General features: G+C 40.7%; 1 protein-coding gene across 3 annotated transcripts in view; it reads right to left on the reverse strand.

The window, feature by feature from the left end:
- Window positions 1-3,358: 3,358 nt before the first annotated feature.
- arhgef3 (Rho guanine nucleotide exchange factor (GEF) 3) overlaps window positions 3,359-19,214 on the reverse strand; it is a 308,969-nt gene continuing 293,113 nt past the window's right edge. For all 3 annotated transcript variants that reach the window (XM_067998757.1, XM_067998759.1, XM_067998758.1), the window contains 7 exons: window positions 15,795-15,857; window positions 15,062-15,158; window positions 14,809-14,885; window positions 11,975-12,232; window positions 8,962-9,132; window positions 7,000-7,186; window positions 3,359-4,856 (listed from right to left, as the gene is read on the reverse strand). In XM_067998757.1, the coding sequence (XP_067854858.1) occupies window positions 4,507-4,856; window positions 7,000-7,186; window positions 8,962-9,132; window positions 11,975-12,232; window positions 14,809-14,885; window positions 15,062-15,158; window positions 15,795-15,857 (1,203 nt within the window). In that variant the 3' untranslated portion in view covers window positions 3,359-4,506. The remainder of the gene's footprint in view (window positions 4,857-6,999; window positions 7,187-8,961; window positions 9,133-11,974; window positions 12,233-14,808; window positions 14,886-15,061; window positions 15,159-15,794; window positions 15,858-19,214) is intronic.

Consider the following 19,214-nt stretch of genomic DNA (forward strand, 5'->3'; position numbering starts at 1 on the left):
AGGGTTAGATGAAGTAGGGAGGGAGGACGCTCATGTGGAGCATAAACACAGGCATGGACCTGTTGGGCCAAATGGCCCGTTTCTGTGCTGTACATTCTATGTAATGTAAAGTTAAAAAAAAGGGCAGCAAACACATGGGAACACCACCACCTGCATGTTCCCCTCCAAGTCACACACCATCCTGACTTGGAAATATATCGCCGTTACTTCATCGTCGCTGAGTCAAAATCCTGGAACTCCCTACCTAGCAGCACTGTGGGAGAACCTTCACCACACGGACTGAAGCGGTTCAAGAAGGCAGCTCACCACCATCTAAAAGGGCAATTAGGGATGGACAATAAATACTGGCCTTGCCAGCGACATCCCATGAATGAATTTTAAAAAATGTATGATTCTACGATCACCCCTTCCCAGTGAAGGAGTGTATCCAGGCTGATGTTGGTATCCATCAGAAATCCCAAGTACCGATGTGAAAACAAAATTGAAGCAGATGCCCTTTGCAATCTGCAATCAACCTGCAGCCCATTAGTTCAGATGCTAGTTCAGTATAGTCCTCTTTCTAGATCCACAATGTGCCCTCATGGGTTTTTTGGTGAGCACTGGACTTGTCAGTCATTGGAACTACCCAGAGATACACTTTTATTTGTGACTGAAAACAGATTCTTGCCGATGAAAAAATGATTACGGATCATTTTTGTGTAATTTTTCACCCTTTTGGAACCCACTACTTCTCCTGATCCCACAACATACTGCATCATAATCTATCTTTGCAGCAGCTCTGAGAAATATGAAAAGACTTTAATTACTCGGTTAAGGTCCCTTTGCTTTTGCTCAACAGGTCTTTGCTTTGCAGTTACATTAAGCAGCATCCTGTTAAGGTATGAGCAGCTAGCAGGCTCGGGCCTTAAGTTTGTTAGTGACTTCACCTGCAGAAGCAAGGAAATCAATGGTCACATAATCTGCTGTCTAATCTGCCCCATTATCAGTTACACAAGCCTAGTCTTAGACTTTGTGGTTGGCAGTAACCTGCTTATGGCTAAGCACCTTGGCCTGATCACTTGCAGCACAGACGCCATCAGCTACTCCAACTGTCACCCTTTGTTATCAGATAAAAAGGAAGAGATAAAAAAGGGAGATGACGTTATTTGACTTATTCTATTTGAATCATGCCTCCATTCATCTGAGGTAAGCAATTCAGTGACATGCAGCACAAGACTCCAAGCCACAATATTGTAAAAAATATGTGGCTCTACTATAGTGCCTGCTGTCTGCTCTCACTGCCTTTAAGCATTTCTTGTGGTTTTCTATTTGCACATTCTTCAGTCGCTCATTGCTTGTCCAAATCATTACTATTCTGCTCATAAATATTAGAAGCCACTGGATTCAGTTGGTTTATTGAATATATTTTCAATCCCATTAAATAACTGAAAAAATTCAGACCACAGCCCAAGGCTTGCAAGATTCATCTACTTTCTCAATAATATTTTTGATAGTGGAAGGTATACTGAGCATACCCCGCTTTTATTTTTGGAGGCAAATTTCAGGGCTGCAAAATCAAATGATGGCAAATCATACAAGGCCAAAGCAATATGGGCAGCCATCTTCTGATCAAGATCACAAGGCTGTGGTAGTTATCATAGTGAAGAACTATTTTTTTACACTATATATTATCACTGGTTCATTTTGAGACCAAAGCCAAGAAAGTCCTGTTGGCGGATGTTAGCAGATGAATTTGTGATGCATTTATATGTGGTTCCTTTGTCCGCTATTTTAACAGGGGCATTAACCCATTTAAATGGGCTAATGCCTAAATTAAAATAGCAGTCAGAATAAGATGGCACCAGGCTGGTAGCTCCCTACTGAGTTCCTCTCCTTTGCTACTTCATCCATTGCACCCCTCTCTCCCTCCACACTGCTTAAGAGACCCTGCTTCAAAAATTAGGTATATTTTAGCTTAATCTACCTATAAAAAGTACATCTCCCATCTCCTGACCCTATTTGTTCTGTGTTTTCACCTGTGCTCTTTTGAATGGTTGAGACTTTGCTCACATTTGACTTCCTGGACTCCTCTGCCATCAACACTGCACTGCTCTGCTGGACTACACTTTATGCCTCAGCTGCTGTGACTACAGTGCCGCTCAGTCTCATCAAATGTAAATTAATCTGTTCGAGCTTACAGTGCTCATCACTGACCTGCTGCAGTAATCTACTGGGCTTCCAGATCATACTCTAATGCACTGCTGGTTGCTGAGCTTTACTCTGCAGCTGTTTGGCTCCAGGGTAGAATTCCATTTTTCTGTTGGCTTCTGGATTTTAACTCAACTGCTAGTAGAAATAATTCAAATAAGTCTGTGGAGCTGGCCCACTGCATTCCTTGTTATGCACCATAGTGCATGTATTAGCTGCGCTTTTGATAGCATTCCATACATCCCTGGTTCAAAAACAAAAGTGCTATGTTATTGACAGATTATTCTCCTTTGTAAAGAGAGTAATGGAAGGCTCTACAGTCACTTATCTGTCCTCAAAACTATAGCAAGAATATTAAGAGGAAAGCAACTAGCTAGGGAGCTTCACTTCTCAGCACAATTAATTGAACGGAGCATCCTTTGTTTCAGGCCACTATATGATGGCAACACCATCATATAGTACCAAAACCATACTCCATATAATATAAATTTAAAGTTTTCTTTTTAAAAACAGGTTTTCATCCCCCTTTTTCCCCTCTGTCTATTTTCATCTGTTGGCAGGTCTTCTATCACTAAGCAGAACCCTGCAAGTCAACAGAGTCCAGGAAGTGTACATCTCCATGATTATCACCAATGCTATTCCTTATGCTGCAGCACTCAGTTATGGCGAGATGAACAACTCTTCTGCATCGTATAGAAGTCCAACTAAGGGATGACATAACCCATTTTCTTTTAAAAGACAGGTGCACATTTAGCATTTATGCCATTTATGTGATTAAAGCCCTATTAAGATAATGTTTGATATTAAGTAGCATTTGATCTTAAAGTGGGCTTTGCTATATATCCTAAAATAGTGCCCTTCCATTGACAGTCTGATTTAAAATGAAATTGCAAAAAAAAGTCCCTGGTCAAATTTATTATTTAATTTATTTGTCAATGCTTCAAGGAAGTTTAAGGCCTAGATATTAAAAAACATTCTACTATATTAGTTGGAACTCAACTCTTACCGCACACCGATGAGCAACATACTTAATCGCCTCGTTACATCTGTTCATATTCAAATATTCACAGGAGTTTCATTTTCCTTCAATGCACAATAAATTCTGATTCATTTTTCACTAACAATTGTGTGTGTGTAGAACTGGATCGGAATAAAATTGAGAAACCACTCCTTTTACAAAATTACTGTGTCTTTGAGTTTATTCCTTCAACTGCCATGTTCTTACTACTTGTATCTTCCGAGCGAGGAGCTTACCAAATGAATAATAGTATTACCTCCAGGACTTGGCTCCTCCTGTTGGTTATATATGTAATTACATAACATAATCTTAAACATTGCAACAGCCATATTTCTTACTATTTTCCGTCTACTTCTCTTCCTGCCCATGGACACGGATACCTGCAGAATTCCTTTTTTTAAAAAAAATGAAGCATTTCAAATAAATCACAATGGCCAAATAGAAGTTTTGCAACTTGTGTAAAAACTATAAATACAGGAAAAATTCTACTAGATAAAATTAAACATTACTTTTTAAAAAAATAACAAAGGAATATGCTTTGGCTTGTCCATTTTTCTTACTGTTTTAACTTGTCATTCTGATTCTTCATATACTGTACATATGTATCACATTATGTACAAAAGAAAACAGGACATCGACAAAACATTCTGCCTTTAACTCATCCAGTAGAATTGCAAACAGATTAGGCAACACATCCATGATTTGGCAAATTCAGCAGTTACATCTGTGCTATTGTGAGTGATACAATCTATCCAGTCAGTGTAGAGCGATTATGAGGCACCTTCCTTCTGAAGAAATTACCTTAAACAAAATCCATGAAATTATTATTAATGTTGATCATACCTCCTTAGAATGGACAATGAGATGCTTTTAATTCAGTTCTAGACATGTTTTCAGTATTTTGTTCAGTTTTGCTCAAATGCAGTAAAATGTTGCCTGATGTTCTGTATAATCACCTGAACTGCTAACTTGCTGGTTCCAAGTGTATCAATCCATAAAGAATTGGTCGAAAAGATAACAGCAGTCGAGAAGGTTACTGTCCAGCAAGATTATGTAGATATTAATCAAATATTTCATCCATCCAGCATGATGATGTTAGAGAACACATTAAACCAGAAACAGTGGGGACAACAAATTCCAGCTTACACAGACACATTTGGCAGTATTTGTCAAGTATACACAATCAAAAGACCAAGGACACCGTCACAAGGAATAAAAGTGCTTTTCCAAAATGCTCCTTATGGAATGCAAATACTGTACAGGTAAAATGCCGTGGGCTTCTACGAACTGTATTGATGATGTCAAACATCTGTCTCTATTCTTTTCTGATTTACACAACAGTCTGTTTCTTCCATCTGTTCATAGTCCCCACTAATCTCACTGGTATCCATACTACAGTCTGATTCATTGTCTGATTGGTCCATTCTTTCAAGCTTTGGTTCTTCATAGGACATCTTGATCCCATTTGGAGTTAGGAGGGTACGCCTCTCACAGCCTAGCGTTCCTGTGACACCTAATGAACGCCGCACAGCTTCTTTGGCCTGTCTGACACAGTTCAGCCACTGCTGCTTGTTGAAGGCATCATTTGCCTGAAGTGAGTGGGACTGCCCTTCAGAAGGATCTACAAAGCTTACTCTGAAGAAGTTTTTTGCTAAGGTAGAAACAAAAATGACAATTAAAAATAAAATCCAGTAGAAGCAAAAGACTACAGCCTGGAGTTACATCCGCATTTGCGGCCACAGTGATGTGTAACCTGGGTACGAACCAATTATGTGGCTCAAAAGATCACAGAATTTTGCGGGTAAGTGAGTTATGTGCATAACTGCAATACGCCCAAGTCTCCTCGATCTTTTACATCCATCCATCAAACCCTTTGTCCGAACTGGCCATGCCCCCAACTCTCAAATGCGAGTATCTTCCAATTGTGCTTGCTTGGGGGGCCTCTTAACATTGTGACCAGATTTTCAGGCGCAGCAGGAAAGAAAGTTATTCTTCTGCAATTTTTTGAGCATTTAAAAAAAAATTACCCTCACTGAGACTTGCTCTGTATTTTCTGCTTTATCCTAATGCATTTTTATGGCATCGGTACAAGTCACATTAAAAATCAAAAAGCTTCCCCGCTTGCAAGTTCTTAAACACGCTGTGCCTGATGTGCCTGAATGACGGTTAAATGAGTTGAAACTTAAATTTTCATACTTAAAGAAGAAATAAATGGTGCGTGTTCTGCGCTTTCCTTGAGCTCAGGTTGTTTACACTGATTTTTGCCCATTTATAGTTCAGGCATATTCTAAGAGAATACTTGGGTGTAATATGACATCGGCAAAATGGATGCAACATTGAGCATAACTTTGGGTCTAAATTCGGAGTTGCACCCAAGGAGGAAACTCAAGGCCTACATCAGTATTTCTGGATCAAATAACTGGATTGTCACTTCATAGTTTATTAAAAATATCATTAAACAGTTCTGCACTTTAATTCCACCATGGAATAAACAGCATAACAATAAAATTTTCAGAGAAACTATTATATAATATGCATTTTGAAAAGTGTTCAGGCCACACACATTCAGGTCTTATATTAAAAAAGCAAGTTAAATTGAATGGAGAGAATGGTCTTTCCCCACCCCCCCGTTACTCCATTTTATTACTTTCTTAACAATTCTCTCCCCTCTCCTGAAGGTGCTGACTCTTTGCTGGGGTCAAGTTTCACTGCACAGACATCCCAAGTGACTATTTTTCTTGAGTCTGCTTTGACCACGTGTGGCATCAGAACCAAGCCCAATCTTGTCCTCACCTGATGTCCACATACACACATAACCAGCACAGATTGCTGGATAGCAATCAGTAGTTGGACCCTGGGACAATATTTCCCTCCCTCAGCATGAGGTCAACTGTAGTACCTCCACATTCATCCTGACTGAGACCATCTAACCTTGCATCAGACTGGGGACCAAACCCAGGACCTTCCTAGTCTGTATGGCTCAGCAGCTCACCGTGTTAAACAGCTGAGGCACTGAAACATAGAAACATAGAAAATAGGAGCAAGCGTAGGCCATTCGGCCCTTCGGGCCTGCTTCGCCATTCAAAAAGATCATGGCTGATCGTCTAACTCAGTACCCTGTTCCCGCTTTTTCCCCATATCCCGTGATCCCTTTAGCATTAAGAAATATATCTATCTCCTTCTTGAATACATCTAATGACTGTACTGGGGAGTTTAACTTACAGACATCAGCGTTAAACAGTGTATACTATAACATGAAAGCACAATAAAAGAATCAAATCTTCAAATATCAAATTCATTGAATCATATAGCACAGAACGAGGCCATTCAGCCCATCATGTCTGTACAGGCTCTTTGAAAGAGCCATCCTATTAGTCCCACTCCCCTGCTGTTTCCCCATAGTCCTAATTTATCTTTTTCAAGTATATATCCAATTCTCTTTTGAAAGTTACTATTGAATCTGCTTCCACCACTCTTTCAGGTAGTGCATTCCAGATCGTAACAACTTGCTTACTAAAAAAAAAAATTCTCCCCATTTCCCCCCTGGATTTGGTAGCAAACAGGTTAATTATTAAACATTGATACAAAAAAGCAAATATTTGAATATAATTTATTTCTAAAGTACATTTCTTAATTCACCTGACACAGTTTACTGCTGCTACATTTTCAGTGGAAAAGAACAGTATCCAGTGTGAATGACTGCAATGTCTCTCTGATGTATAAATGACACATATAAACACATAAATAAATACACACCGGGGAGAAAAAAAGTAACAGAATAGCTTTGTACTTACTCCTCTCATTATTGCTGAAGGCGCCTCTAATGGATCCGCCTAATCGTACCTCCCCATCCTGCAGGTCATCCAACACCAGATCCCTGACAGGGATGGGTTGCCTGTACAGCTGGTAGCACAGCTGCTCACTGCACGTCACCGCTCTTGTAATTACAAGCACATCTTGAAACAGGAAAACGTGGAGTTTCTGTAAAATGAAGGGAAATAAGTCCAGAATCTCCGTTTAACATTTCAATTGCAATTTATCTCACAACCTGGACTTAGTGGATTGAATTGTGACAATATCCTTGTCCAAACAGAACTGAAAAGGTCATCGGATGTGAGCATGCAGACACTGAGAAACCACCAAAGTGTAATTAAATCAAAAGAAACCAATTCCCATCAGATATTAAATCTCTGCTATTGATATCAGCTGAAAATCACATGTTGCAAAATACTTATGGGGCATTTGACTGTTCCAGAGATTTTACTCTTGAATTTTTATTACCTATTACATTGGAAGTTAGGCTTTGCACATGATCATTGGGATTCCCAATACAACAGTGTTTTGAGGTTCCTTTCACTGGCTCTTATCTGGGAAATTAGAGTAGTGGCGAAGTGCTCCAAAGGGGAAGGAGCATGGGATGCAAGAGATTAGACTTGGTCTAATCACACCCTGCCTAAGTATACTTAATGTCCGCCAGTCACATAAAGAGCAACACTGCGCAGTGTGCAGCCTCAACATCCCATTCTCCCAACTAAGAGAGGAGGTACTAAGAAATAAACAAAGAAAAAGTTATGAAGAATTATCATTGGTAATTAAATACATAATTATATGATTTTATTATCACATTAACTTGTTCCCTTTTATAAGGTTCTGATAACAAATGGAATTGTTACAGCTGCTTCGCTATTACAGATCCTATACAAACAGTCCATTTATAAATACTTTATGTATGGCTCCCAAATATAATATTATCTAGGTGGATCTACTGTATCATAGTATAAGAAATAATCACAATATTGTACGTTGATAGTGATCAACTAATTTTTCAAATGAAATTAACTTTGTCCAGGGGCAGGGGCCTAGTCTACGTCCTTAGAAGTCCTCTCTTATGGATGTATTGATTATTGCAAATCATGCTTTATGGTTATTGCAGCAGAAAACATATTCCACTATCAACTGTTTATCTATCCTGTGCTCCAAAACATCAATACCTTTCTGGTATTTCATCAAAAAACGTACATATTTTTGAAAGAACACTGGAAAGAAAAAAATAATCAGTGTCTTCTTCCTGCTAAATTTCACATTAACCTCAAACCCCTAGAGGTCAGCCTGTAGATGACTGATCTGTGTGATGTGGGGAAGGAAGAAGCATCAAACACGGAGGCCTGGCCTAAAGCTGGAACATAAAAGTGAGACAGTTTGAAAGAGCAGACTGGCTCTGATCCTTTCATCTCTCACTCTAATTTACAAAACCGATCTCATCAATCTATGTCACAGAAGCCACCTTCCTGGTACAACATCACCTTCAAAGGCCTAACTTCAGTCTCTAATTACTGCATCCGTTTCAAATCTATGGAGTTTCTCACACATTTTTCAACATTGTTAATGGAAAAAACAATTTTTAAAAAATGAACAAAGATATACTTTATTGAAAACAGCAAGTAAAAAAAGCCAATATAAAAATTTGGATTCTATATTGTAATACCACATAATTTGATCTCATTCTAAACTGAATGTGTATAAATTGGCCCAAACTTCAAGCGAACAAACTGTTCACTTCCCTCTTCAGAACTTCTTTTTATTTAATGTTTTCCTCTGTTAAAACTAGGTTCTCCTAAGACAACTTCTTGGCAAGTCAGGACTTGATATAATTGAAAATCTTACTATTCTTAAATAATCTAGTGATAAGTCAGAGGACTATTCCAAGGAAAGCACAAAGTGGGAGTGATTAAAGCAGGAAATCAAAGATCACTTACTGCTCCTCTATTGTTCTTCAAGTCTCCGTGACAGCACAGCACTTTAGAATTTTCAATCAGAGGGTCCTTCTGACTCTCCTCAAGAAAGACCAGTCTTTCCTTATAATACTGGCATTCAGACTCCCCTGTCTTCTTGTTGATTTCAGCTACAATCCCTTGAACAATGTTAATCTGGAGTACGAAAGCAAAAGAAGAATGGACAATGATTCACACAGACTCATATCTCTACAGATTCCATCACTGAACGTACTAAGAAATCAGTAAAGCTGAAACTTTCCACTGCAGCAGAAGAGAAAGTTCTAGCAAGTCAACAAAATGCAAGTCAAAAGAGCCAGTGAATTAATTTAATGTCAGTCAAAGCTGAAATTTGAATTCCAAATTGTCCTGGACTGGGAATCCCAATAATCTCATCACATTGATGTTGGATGACTTTCCTTGAACATTTTGCATTAACTTATACATTTATCAGATAAATGTATAAGTTAATGCAAAATTTGAATAGATATGCTATTTTCCATCTGAGGGCAGGAAAACCTCATGTAAAGATTTTCAAATGGTGCAATGACCTTGAGCGGGCATGCAAACACCCTACACAGCTATTTTAAGCTTTCTGTACTATAGGAATGGATGCATGTGTCACCATTTCTCTGTAAGTCTTAACTTTGTGATTTGTTTTTCCTGAAGGTCAGATCACTATGCACAGATAATAGTTGCATCAGACCAATCACTGCACGTGTCTTACCGCCAGCCAGTGAAAAACCAGTGCCTTCATATGTGTTTGTAGAATCTGCAGGACCACTCCTCCCCTTGAACCTTGGCACTAGCTTCCTTATTCTTGTGTTAAGAGGGATGTTAAAATTCAAGTCTGAGGGCAAATACAGTTTTGTACATATCCAGAGGAGTGTTTGAACCAGATGCATGCTGGAAAAGGTAGGGCATTTTCTTGGTAACACCAAAAAGTAAAAATGCTGTAAATAATATTTCTTTCATCCTTAATTGAATGTTGAAAGTATTTGGCAGTTCTGGTTTTGAGAGACCATTACAATCCCCCTGCAAAGCTTAAGAACCAAAGCATAATATTGGCATGAAAGTACCACTGAACATTTTATATCAGGTATTCTTCAATAGTGATTAGTTTGCAGTCAGCCAATAAAACTTGATACCAGTTGCCAAATGGCAATGAAGTGTGTCTGATTGTCTGATGGAATTTTATCCACTAGCAACTTTTCACATTTCAAAGCTGGATTAATGGAGGTTTTATGAAAAGCCTGATTTGGTTCATATCTCATAGCTGCTGTCCAATAATTTTAATGCACTCTAGTAACTTTGGCAGTGTCCAGTAAATGGCCTTATTACAAGAGACTACTTTTTAATTCAGTTGAAATCTTAATAGCAAACAACAATAGAAGGGGGAAAAGGGATACTCAAATCACTGTTTTCAGGCCGGGGTTTTTTCAACTAAAATCCATACAAGGAAACAAAAGAAAATTTTATTTACATTTTTAAAACTTATGATGTGACAGTATTTGAAATGTGCCTCCAATGAAAGAACAGAAACAAAAATTTAAATTTATTTCTCACACATTGCTATTGTTATTATTTGAATCATCAGTGAATGTCATTCAGAAAGATTGCTCTTTTTAAAAAAGCTTCAAAACATAGTTTTTGATCATCAAGAATCAGTGGGCTGATTAATTATTTTAGCTAATATTGCATTAATATGTAAATTAGAAGAAACAAATAGGTAGATTCATTGCCACGTTCCCTCCTCTCATTTAGTGTTAATCCTTCATCCTAGAAAGACTGGGCTCTGCACAGACGTGATGTATAAATCAGAGTAAGGGTGTGACTAAGAATTAATTAATAAAAGGTAGCACGAGAGCCAAAGGGGAGCACTCATGATTACAGAAAGTGGATGAAGCAATTTCCTATAGTCAGTGCAAAATAGACTCTAGGTTCCAATATTATTATTTTAACTAGTTTCTTTAAATGGAAGTTCCCGAAACCCTGTTTTCCTCTACTGCAAGAGGATTTGAAATGTTTTACAAGTTCAGATCTGCTTTGTGCCATGCCCGCTACCCCCGGCACAGATGACACTTGAGTATTCATAATTCTGTCCAAGTACAATAAAATATTGGTAAGTCATGCTGTGAAGTAATTTGAGAGAAATGAAAGAGCCAAGCAGTCTTCCAGTCTTATCTGCTTGCCCCCCACCTCCCTCCATGTTCTGCTGAAGAGCGCAGGCTAAAGAGTGCATTTGAAAGGCTGCGGATGGATTAGCTATGTCCACCGGTTTTATAGGGACCTTCTCGGAGAACCGAGGACCATGAGAGTTGGAGGTGTCTGATCCACCAAGCAACGTTTTGAAGGAGCATACTACAATGATGATGATGAGTGAGCAATGATGCATACTGGTATGCAAATGAGCAGACTCAGGAAACTTGCATCTCCCTTTGGAGGCCACTGCGGATGCAACAATTTTTTTCTAAAAAGGTGCAGTGTGCAAGTCATTTCACGGAAATTCTAGGCCATAGTGTCAAATCTACAGCCAAAGGATTTGCAGAGGGGGGGGTGGAGATATTTTCTGTTTGTTGGATCCAGACTCAACGACACTAGCAATGTCAAGGCTTTTAAAAAAACATTTTCCCACCTTGCAGCCTCTGCTTACAGCAGCATGCTGCTTACATGAAAACTTGAGAAAAAACGCGTCCCTTGAGGTAAATTGGACTTGCATAGTTGCACCTTGCCTGGTAGATGCAACCCTCCACTAGCTTGTTGTGTTCTGTGTAGAATCCCTCATGAAACCTGATAAGTGAACAAAAGTGGGAACGGCTTCCCTGGGATTTAAGGTTGTGACCTTCTGGTTGGGGCTCAAGAGCCCAACCATTTGAGCCGCAAGAATCTCTGCAGAGCAATGTTTTTATTCTATAGCTCAACCATTCTGGAGTCACTTCTGTACAAATAGCAGAAGGCCACAAGAATAACATCAAAATGAATTCTCTTCGTTACTTACTGCTTCTTCCAAGTGCTGCTTGTCTGGGTGGTCATTTGGAGTATGCCTTAGAATCTCTTTTAAGAGCAGAGGGTATTTCACCAGTCGACTACGTGGAATATCCAGAAAATTCCAAAGGTCCAGCTTGCGACTAAAGGGAGACTCTAAACAACGTTGTAGAAAATCATGCACTCGATGATCTTGTTTTTTGTGATCCAAGAGGGCCTTGGCTGCCACCTGGTTGCTGCAGTAACTATCATAGGAGCTTAAGCAAGGTAGCTGGGGGGAGAAAAGGTGAATAAGATTTAAAATACAGGCCAGACAGAAGCGCTTCAGAATCATTGCTGCACTACATGGCAGAATCTCTGAATCACAGTAAAATAAAGAAGAAACGCTACAAATGCTGGAAAATACAGTTAGCATCTGTAAAGAGCAGAGACAGGTTATAACGATTCTGGTGTGTGACCGTCATCAGTTCTGTCCTTTCTCTTACAGATGCTGACTGATCTGCTGTGGGTTTTCAGTATGTTCTGTTTTGATCACTTAATTCACAGATCCACTATGGGTTGGAATTGAGTAAAAACAACTTAGATCGAAAATAGAGACTTGTCAGGCTGATCCCTTCAACAAACTACCTGAATGACAAGCTAACATGACCATCCATTATTTCAACTGCATCAAAATAAGTCATATTTTTGATTTGAAAATCATTACTTCAGATCTAAAAACTTAGAGCTGGGTTTGGCACAGCTCAGTTAGGCTGATGCAGCCTTGTTGCAACAATTGAAGTTTATTCATACTCCCGGGAAGTCTGTGGTTGCATTTCAGGTTGAAAAAAAAATTCTTACTACACAATCTAAAAGAATAGAATTGCAAAATGAATATTACATCTTTATTTACATCTGAGGCATTTTAAGGGAGGCTGAATTCTAATTGGTTCCACAAGGGGCACACTCAATTTTTCAAAATGTCCTTCAGTTGAAAGTTGAGGACAACCATTTACCAATCAGAATGTGCAAATCATGCAAAGAACAGCAAAATATAAATTTGCAGCATTCAGCGGTGTGAAACTATTAATAGGTACAGAATGGCACTGCACTCAGGGATTCTACAAGAATACTGCACTGCAGCATTAATGATAACAGTTGCTGACTACAAGGCAAAACAATTTAAAGCCAGAATTATTTTATATTGCAACTGGCACAGCTGGTGTTGTGGAATTCATTCTGCAATGTAACTGGAGCAGTTTTCACAACATTGACAGCCAAGACTATTACAGAATCATTTTTACTTGTGGTAGAAAGTGGAACCAATGGTTCTGTAATATAAATGGAGGAGCAGTTCAGTCCCTAGTAAGGTCCTAAGGAATTATTTTTTCTCTCTTGTGCTTTAAAAAAGGTCTGTAGACATTCTGTTGTTACAGAAATGCAAATGAGCAGTTATGCAAATTGGGTAAAAGGGAGTATCCTGATACTGCCCATCTCCTATCTGTACCATTAATTGTCTGCTAGCTGCCTCGACAATAAATTCCATCCATAATTCTGTTTTCACATTTGATGGTTTGCCTTTCAGTTTACTATCAATTTTAATTCAGATTAGGGCTTCATATTTGTTTTTGTTTTTTTAAAGTCGGCGATAATTGCCAGCACCGTATCAAGTCTTTTGGTTTCCTTATTCATAATGACCTATCACTGTGGAAGGCCTTTCAGAACCAGCAGCCTGTTTCAAAGAACCAAAGATGCCCAAATGTATTCAATTAATTAATTCACTTCAGATCATCAGAAACAACGGGCACCTTTATATTTAATGTACAGTCGCAACTGGGATCCATGACCTCCATGCATTGCTCTCCAATCTTCCACGTTTAGGTTTAACTGTGCTGGCACATGCATGTGAATCCAAGTGCTGTTGATTTCACACATATTCAGCATGAGAGCGATCACTCATTGTAAACACATAAATGGGACTGCCACTATTTCCATAAATGTTAAAACTTCTGATCACATTGGCATGAGGAAAAGTATCAGTCTCTCCATGGGGGTGTAATCTACAGATATATTTACATTGCTGTAGATGCTCCAGGAGAATGGTTTGAAGCTGAGGCCCCCAACTCCCAAGTGCTGCTTCCGCCTTGTTATTGCATCTGCATGTCACGATCTTCACTGGAAGACCAATATAAACAGCCCCGTCTTTTCTGCACCTCCAGCCTCAGTTTCCAGGACTCATGAAAGTAGGATTGTGGGTACTATCGACGGGACAGCATTTAATTCATTTATACAGCAACGTGTCATCGCCTGCAGGGGGGTCATAGTCCCATCACTAACAGCACACTCGGCGAAGATTTACTCTATTCACTCTTTGTTGTAAAATCACTACTCTATTCCATGTGTTGCACTGTGTGTAGAAGAACTTCCTGAATTTACCTTTTACTAGTTTGCCCTACTCTTGCAATTTAATTTACAGTATTCCAGATTTACCTTTTCCATTCCCTTAACTATCTTGTATTCCTTTGCAAGATGACATCTCAGATGCCTCCTTTTCAGGCTGAAAAGCCAAAGTTTCTCCAATCTTTCCTCATAACTCAGACCTTTTACACTAGGAATGAAGCCTTAGCTCAGCTGATACCAAGTCCAAAGCAAAGCTGCTACATTTGCTAAAGATGGCTGCTGGGAAGATCCTTTTTTAAAAAAAAAATGGATCCTCGTGGTGTCTGGATTTAGCAAATCAGGCAGGTGTACATTCGGGTCACTGCGACCTGTGCGAGACTGCACTTTGGGAACTCATGGCTCAAACACACCACTGACACCAATATAAAAGCAGCCTTAAAGACTAAAAAGGCTGAAACACTTTCTTACCCAGTTTACAAGGATGTGGCCAACATGCTCTGTGGTCCCATCTGGTTTCCTGGCTTCTCGGAGACTGCTCAGAAGATCTGACCAAAAATAAATGAGAAAATGTGAGGGTCAAAGCAAAGATGATTTCCTCAAGAGGAAGTATGTAAACATTTACAGAAACATGACAATGTTCTGTGTGAACCATTAAGTTCTTTATTACATTTGTGGCAGCCTTCACATAACTTCTGTATGCTTAATCTGAGCAAAGCCATACCTTCGTGTAAGGGAATAAGGGAATCCAGTGTTCCAAATATCTGATTCAGCTCCTGTTCGGTCATAATGGAGAGTTTGAGCATCGGATCATGATAAGCCTGTGTGAAAGACCAACACTGTACATTTAATGATCCATATTTTGCCATTTAGAATGTACATTTTGCAGCGAGCACATTTCAATATATACCCCTGACTTGTTCCTTTATTGTCATGTTTCTGACAGACACCTCCGAGATCTCAATGTCTTTTTGACAGTTGCAATTTTGTAAGTAGTATTTATCAGATTAATTCCACAACATGATTTTTTAAATGAAATTTAGATCCTGGGTTAAACCAGCTTAAAACAAAAATAAATTCAGTAATCTCACAATTAATTCAAGGACATTTAAGAGCTGCTTGCACCTGAGGCCAATATTTCCACAACACGGTGCAGTGTGTAAATCATTGTTGCAGCAGAGTGCTTGCTCTGCAAAAAACGATTCACATCTTCCAAAATAAAAAAAATGTTGAAGCATACTATTTGGCTAATGGCACTGGTGATACTCTGCAATGGAAATATCAACATGTGGTAGACTTTTTTTAAAATTAAAAGCTAAATTTCAAATACTAATAAAAGACATATCTAAAACCTATAACGTTTAAAATATGGTTATTCAATTATAACAGTATTAAAAGGTTTGAAAAATTTCCAAAAACATTTTATCTGACAACTGGAAATAAAAAACTTGCATTACCTTTTTTGCTAGCTTCAAGTCTTCAATTAAAACTTGTTCTCCCTGGGAAAGTTCAAAAATTGACTGCAAAAGAAAGATTTAGTAACTGAATCATTTAATTGGAGAAGAACTGGTCAAAATTACAGCAGTGACATATGCGCAATGTTGACCAAGGTGACATATCTGGCTGACCCAATGACAAGTCATCAGTCTAATCTCAGAGTAAAGGTGGTATTCCCAATGTTTGTTACATTTGCTGAGCTGTTTTTTTATTAATAGTTTCAAAATAGAGAGTTGTGAGAAATGTGCATATTTTCTGAACAAAAATGTGGAGAGGAGAAGACACCGTATAGTTTTCAGCCCTTCCCAAATTATGTGTAGAGTTCACAGGTCTCAAAAATCTGTTTAAAATTCCTCGGCATGTTATATATGGGAGGAGCTTTGTGCTATTCACACGCAGACATCTATCATTATATATTATTAAAAATCTTGAGTATGCATGTACTTCCTCTCCAGCTTTCTGTCGTCATGGTTTTTGGTCACATTTTTATGTCATTATTTAACATTTAAACTGCCCATGTAAACATTTTGTTTGGAAATTCTCTGTGTAAACAGTTGCCAGTTAACGCAGTCGCGGTCTTTGACCTGTAGGTGGTGCTGCGGAGCAAATTTCTCAAATCTCTCCCCAACTCCATTGCCATCTTGTATGTAAGAAAACAACCATGGGTGACGCCGCACGCAATTTACTAATACACGAAAAAAAAGTTTTGCATCTAGCACATCTGTCAAGATTCCACATATCATTCTGTTACAGGTTACATAGAATTACACAGAATCTTCAGCACAGAAAGGCCATTCGGCCCAACTGGTCTATGTCGGTGTTAAAACACAAGCCTCCTCCTACTTGAATTACCTCTTGCCACTCTGCCTCCATATCCCTCTAGTCCTTTCTCCATCATGTATGCATTAAGCCTCTCCTTAAATGCATCAATGCTATCTGCTACAACCACTCCATGTGGCAGCGAGTTACACATTCTCATCACTCTGTGTAAAGAAATTCCACCTAAGTTCTTTATTCGATCTGTTAATGGCTATCTTATATTTATGCCCCCTTGTTTTGGACTCAGCCATAAGTGGAAACAGTTTCTTCAAATCCACCCTATCGAACCCGTTCATAATTTTATTCTCCCCTTAGTCTTCTCCTTTCCAAAGAAAAGAGCCCCAGCCTGCTCAATCTTGATACTTGCAACCTCTCAATTCTGGTAACATCCTTGTAAATCTTGTCTGCACTTTCTCCACATTGTGGTCTAATCGAGGTTCTATATAAATTTAACATTACCTCCTTGCTACTCTTAGCAATTTATGTATCTGAATTCCCAGATTTCTGCACCTTTATCCCATTTGGTTTCTTACCTTTCAAGGAATAAGTGACCTCCTACCAAAATGAACCACCTCACACGTTACTATATTGAATCTTATTTGCCATTTACCCACCCACTCTGCAAGCCTGTTTATGTCTTCCTGTATTTTGGTGCAGTCCTCCACATTATTAGCTATACTGCCAATTTGGTATCATCTGCAAATTTTGACACCATGGGCTCGATTTTACCAGGCCTGCGGGTTTCCGGCGGGTTGGGTTTCGGGAGCGTGGTCAACACGCTCGGTGAAATTAGTGGGTTGCCCGCGCGATCGTAGCAGGCAACACACTAATAGGAATCAATTACCTGCTCCTCCGGGGTCCACGCTGCTGGTCTGCGCGTCGGGCGGGCTGCGCATGCGCAGTACGATCTGTCAGCTGGAGGCTCTCTAGTTAAAGGGGCAGTCCTCCACTGACAGATGCTGCAACCAATGGAACAAATTTCAGCATGGAGCAGCCCAGGGGGAAGGCTGCTCCCAGTTTAATGATGCCTCACCCCAGGTATCATCAGATGGGGTGAGGAGGAGGGCAAAGACAGAGATCTTCCACCCAGCGGGCGGGAGGAAGCGGCCAGCCTCTGCCACCAAGAAGGCCTGGCTCGAGGTGGCAGAGGGCGTCACCTGCGCAACCAACATATCGCCCACCTGCATACAATGCAGGAGGCGCTGCAATGACCGCAGTAGGTCAGCCACAGTGAGAACACGAAGTCTATCCCCTGCACTCCATCTGCCACAACACTGCCCCAACCCCACATCTCCTTCGGCACCGCCAACACTACTCTGTCACATCAACCCTCATACCCACTCAAACCCCATCCTCATCTTACCTCCACCAACTCACCTCGCCAGTACTCATCCTGCCACTAACACGCGACCCAATCCTCATACAATCTCATGGCTCTATCCCATACTCACCCTCTCGTGCATCTCCCTCACGGCCAGCCTCACTCAACCTGCCACCACCTGTGCTGCAGCCACAGGGCATGCATCACATATGTGCAGTAGGCAGCGTAAGGCAAATGTTTCGTGAGCATGAAGGGGGTGCACAAGGGTGTCGGAGGGTTTGCCATGGGTGTTACCTATATTGAATTTCAGAGCAACAAACAGCACACATTATATTGGCACCACCACTGCCATGTCTCCGCGAATCCTGTCTGTTGTGTCCAATAATGCCCGCTCCTGGGTATCACTATGAGGACCCACCACTGATGCCACCCATCGTGTTACTGCAGAGTAGGTGCAGGTGTATTTGCAGGGCTCTTCCGCGCAGACAACTGAGAGACATCCGAGGTGTAGCCGGCTGCACCCTGGAAGGATGCGGAGGAGAAGTTGTGGAGGGCAGTGGTGACTTTGACAGCGACAGGTAAGCAGTTGGTGCTGGGGCCAGCCAGGAGCAGCTCGGCGTGAAAGAGCCTGCAGATCTCCACGACTACATGTCGAGCGAATCTGCGCCTCCGTGTGCACTGCTGCTCGGAGAGGTCCGGGGAGCTGCGCCTCGGTCTGTGGACCCTGTGGTGAGGGTAGTGCCCTCTGCGATGCGTCTCTCTCTGCGGTAGCCCTCCCTCCTGCTGTGCAGGTGGGCGTGCAAGAACCCCATGTTTGGGGGCTCCACGTCTCTGCGGCGGACTGCGAGGCTGCTGGGGCTGGTCATGCTGTTCGTCCTCCGAGGGTGTCCACGCACCACCCATCTGGCAGGTGTTGGTCTGAGGGGTTGTGCAGGGTAGGTGGGTGGTTCCTCGGACTGGGGCTGCAGTTTCGTGTCGGTCTGTCCTCTGGCTTGGCGGGGGGTGGTGGGGGGCAGGGCTTGCCCTATGTGACGCGGTGGCCTCCTGCGTGGGTGAGGGCTCTCCCCCGTGGGGTGCACCTTGGCACCTGCCACAGGCTGCTGGCTGCAACACGCCTGGTTGGAGAGAGACTGTTTCCCCCAGTGTGGGAAACACGCTGCGATGCAGGTGAAATCCCACACTTCCTCTTTTGACAGCTGATTCAGCTCATTAACTGACCTCAACCAGCAAGGTAAGTACT

The sequence above is a fragment of the Heptranchias perlo genome, chromosome 17, assembly GCF_035084215.1.
Source record: "Heptranchias perlo isolate sHepPer1 chromosome 17, sHepPer1.hap1, whole genome shotgun sequence".
Lineage (NCBI taxonomy): Eukaryota > Metazoa > Chordata > Chondrichthyes > Hexanchiformes > Hexanchidae > Heptranchias > Heptranchias perlo.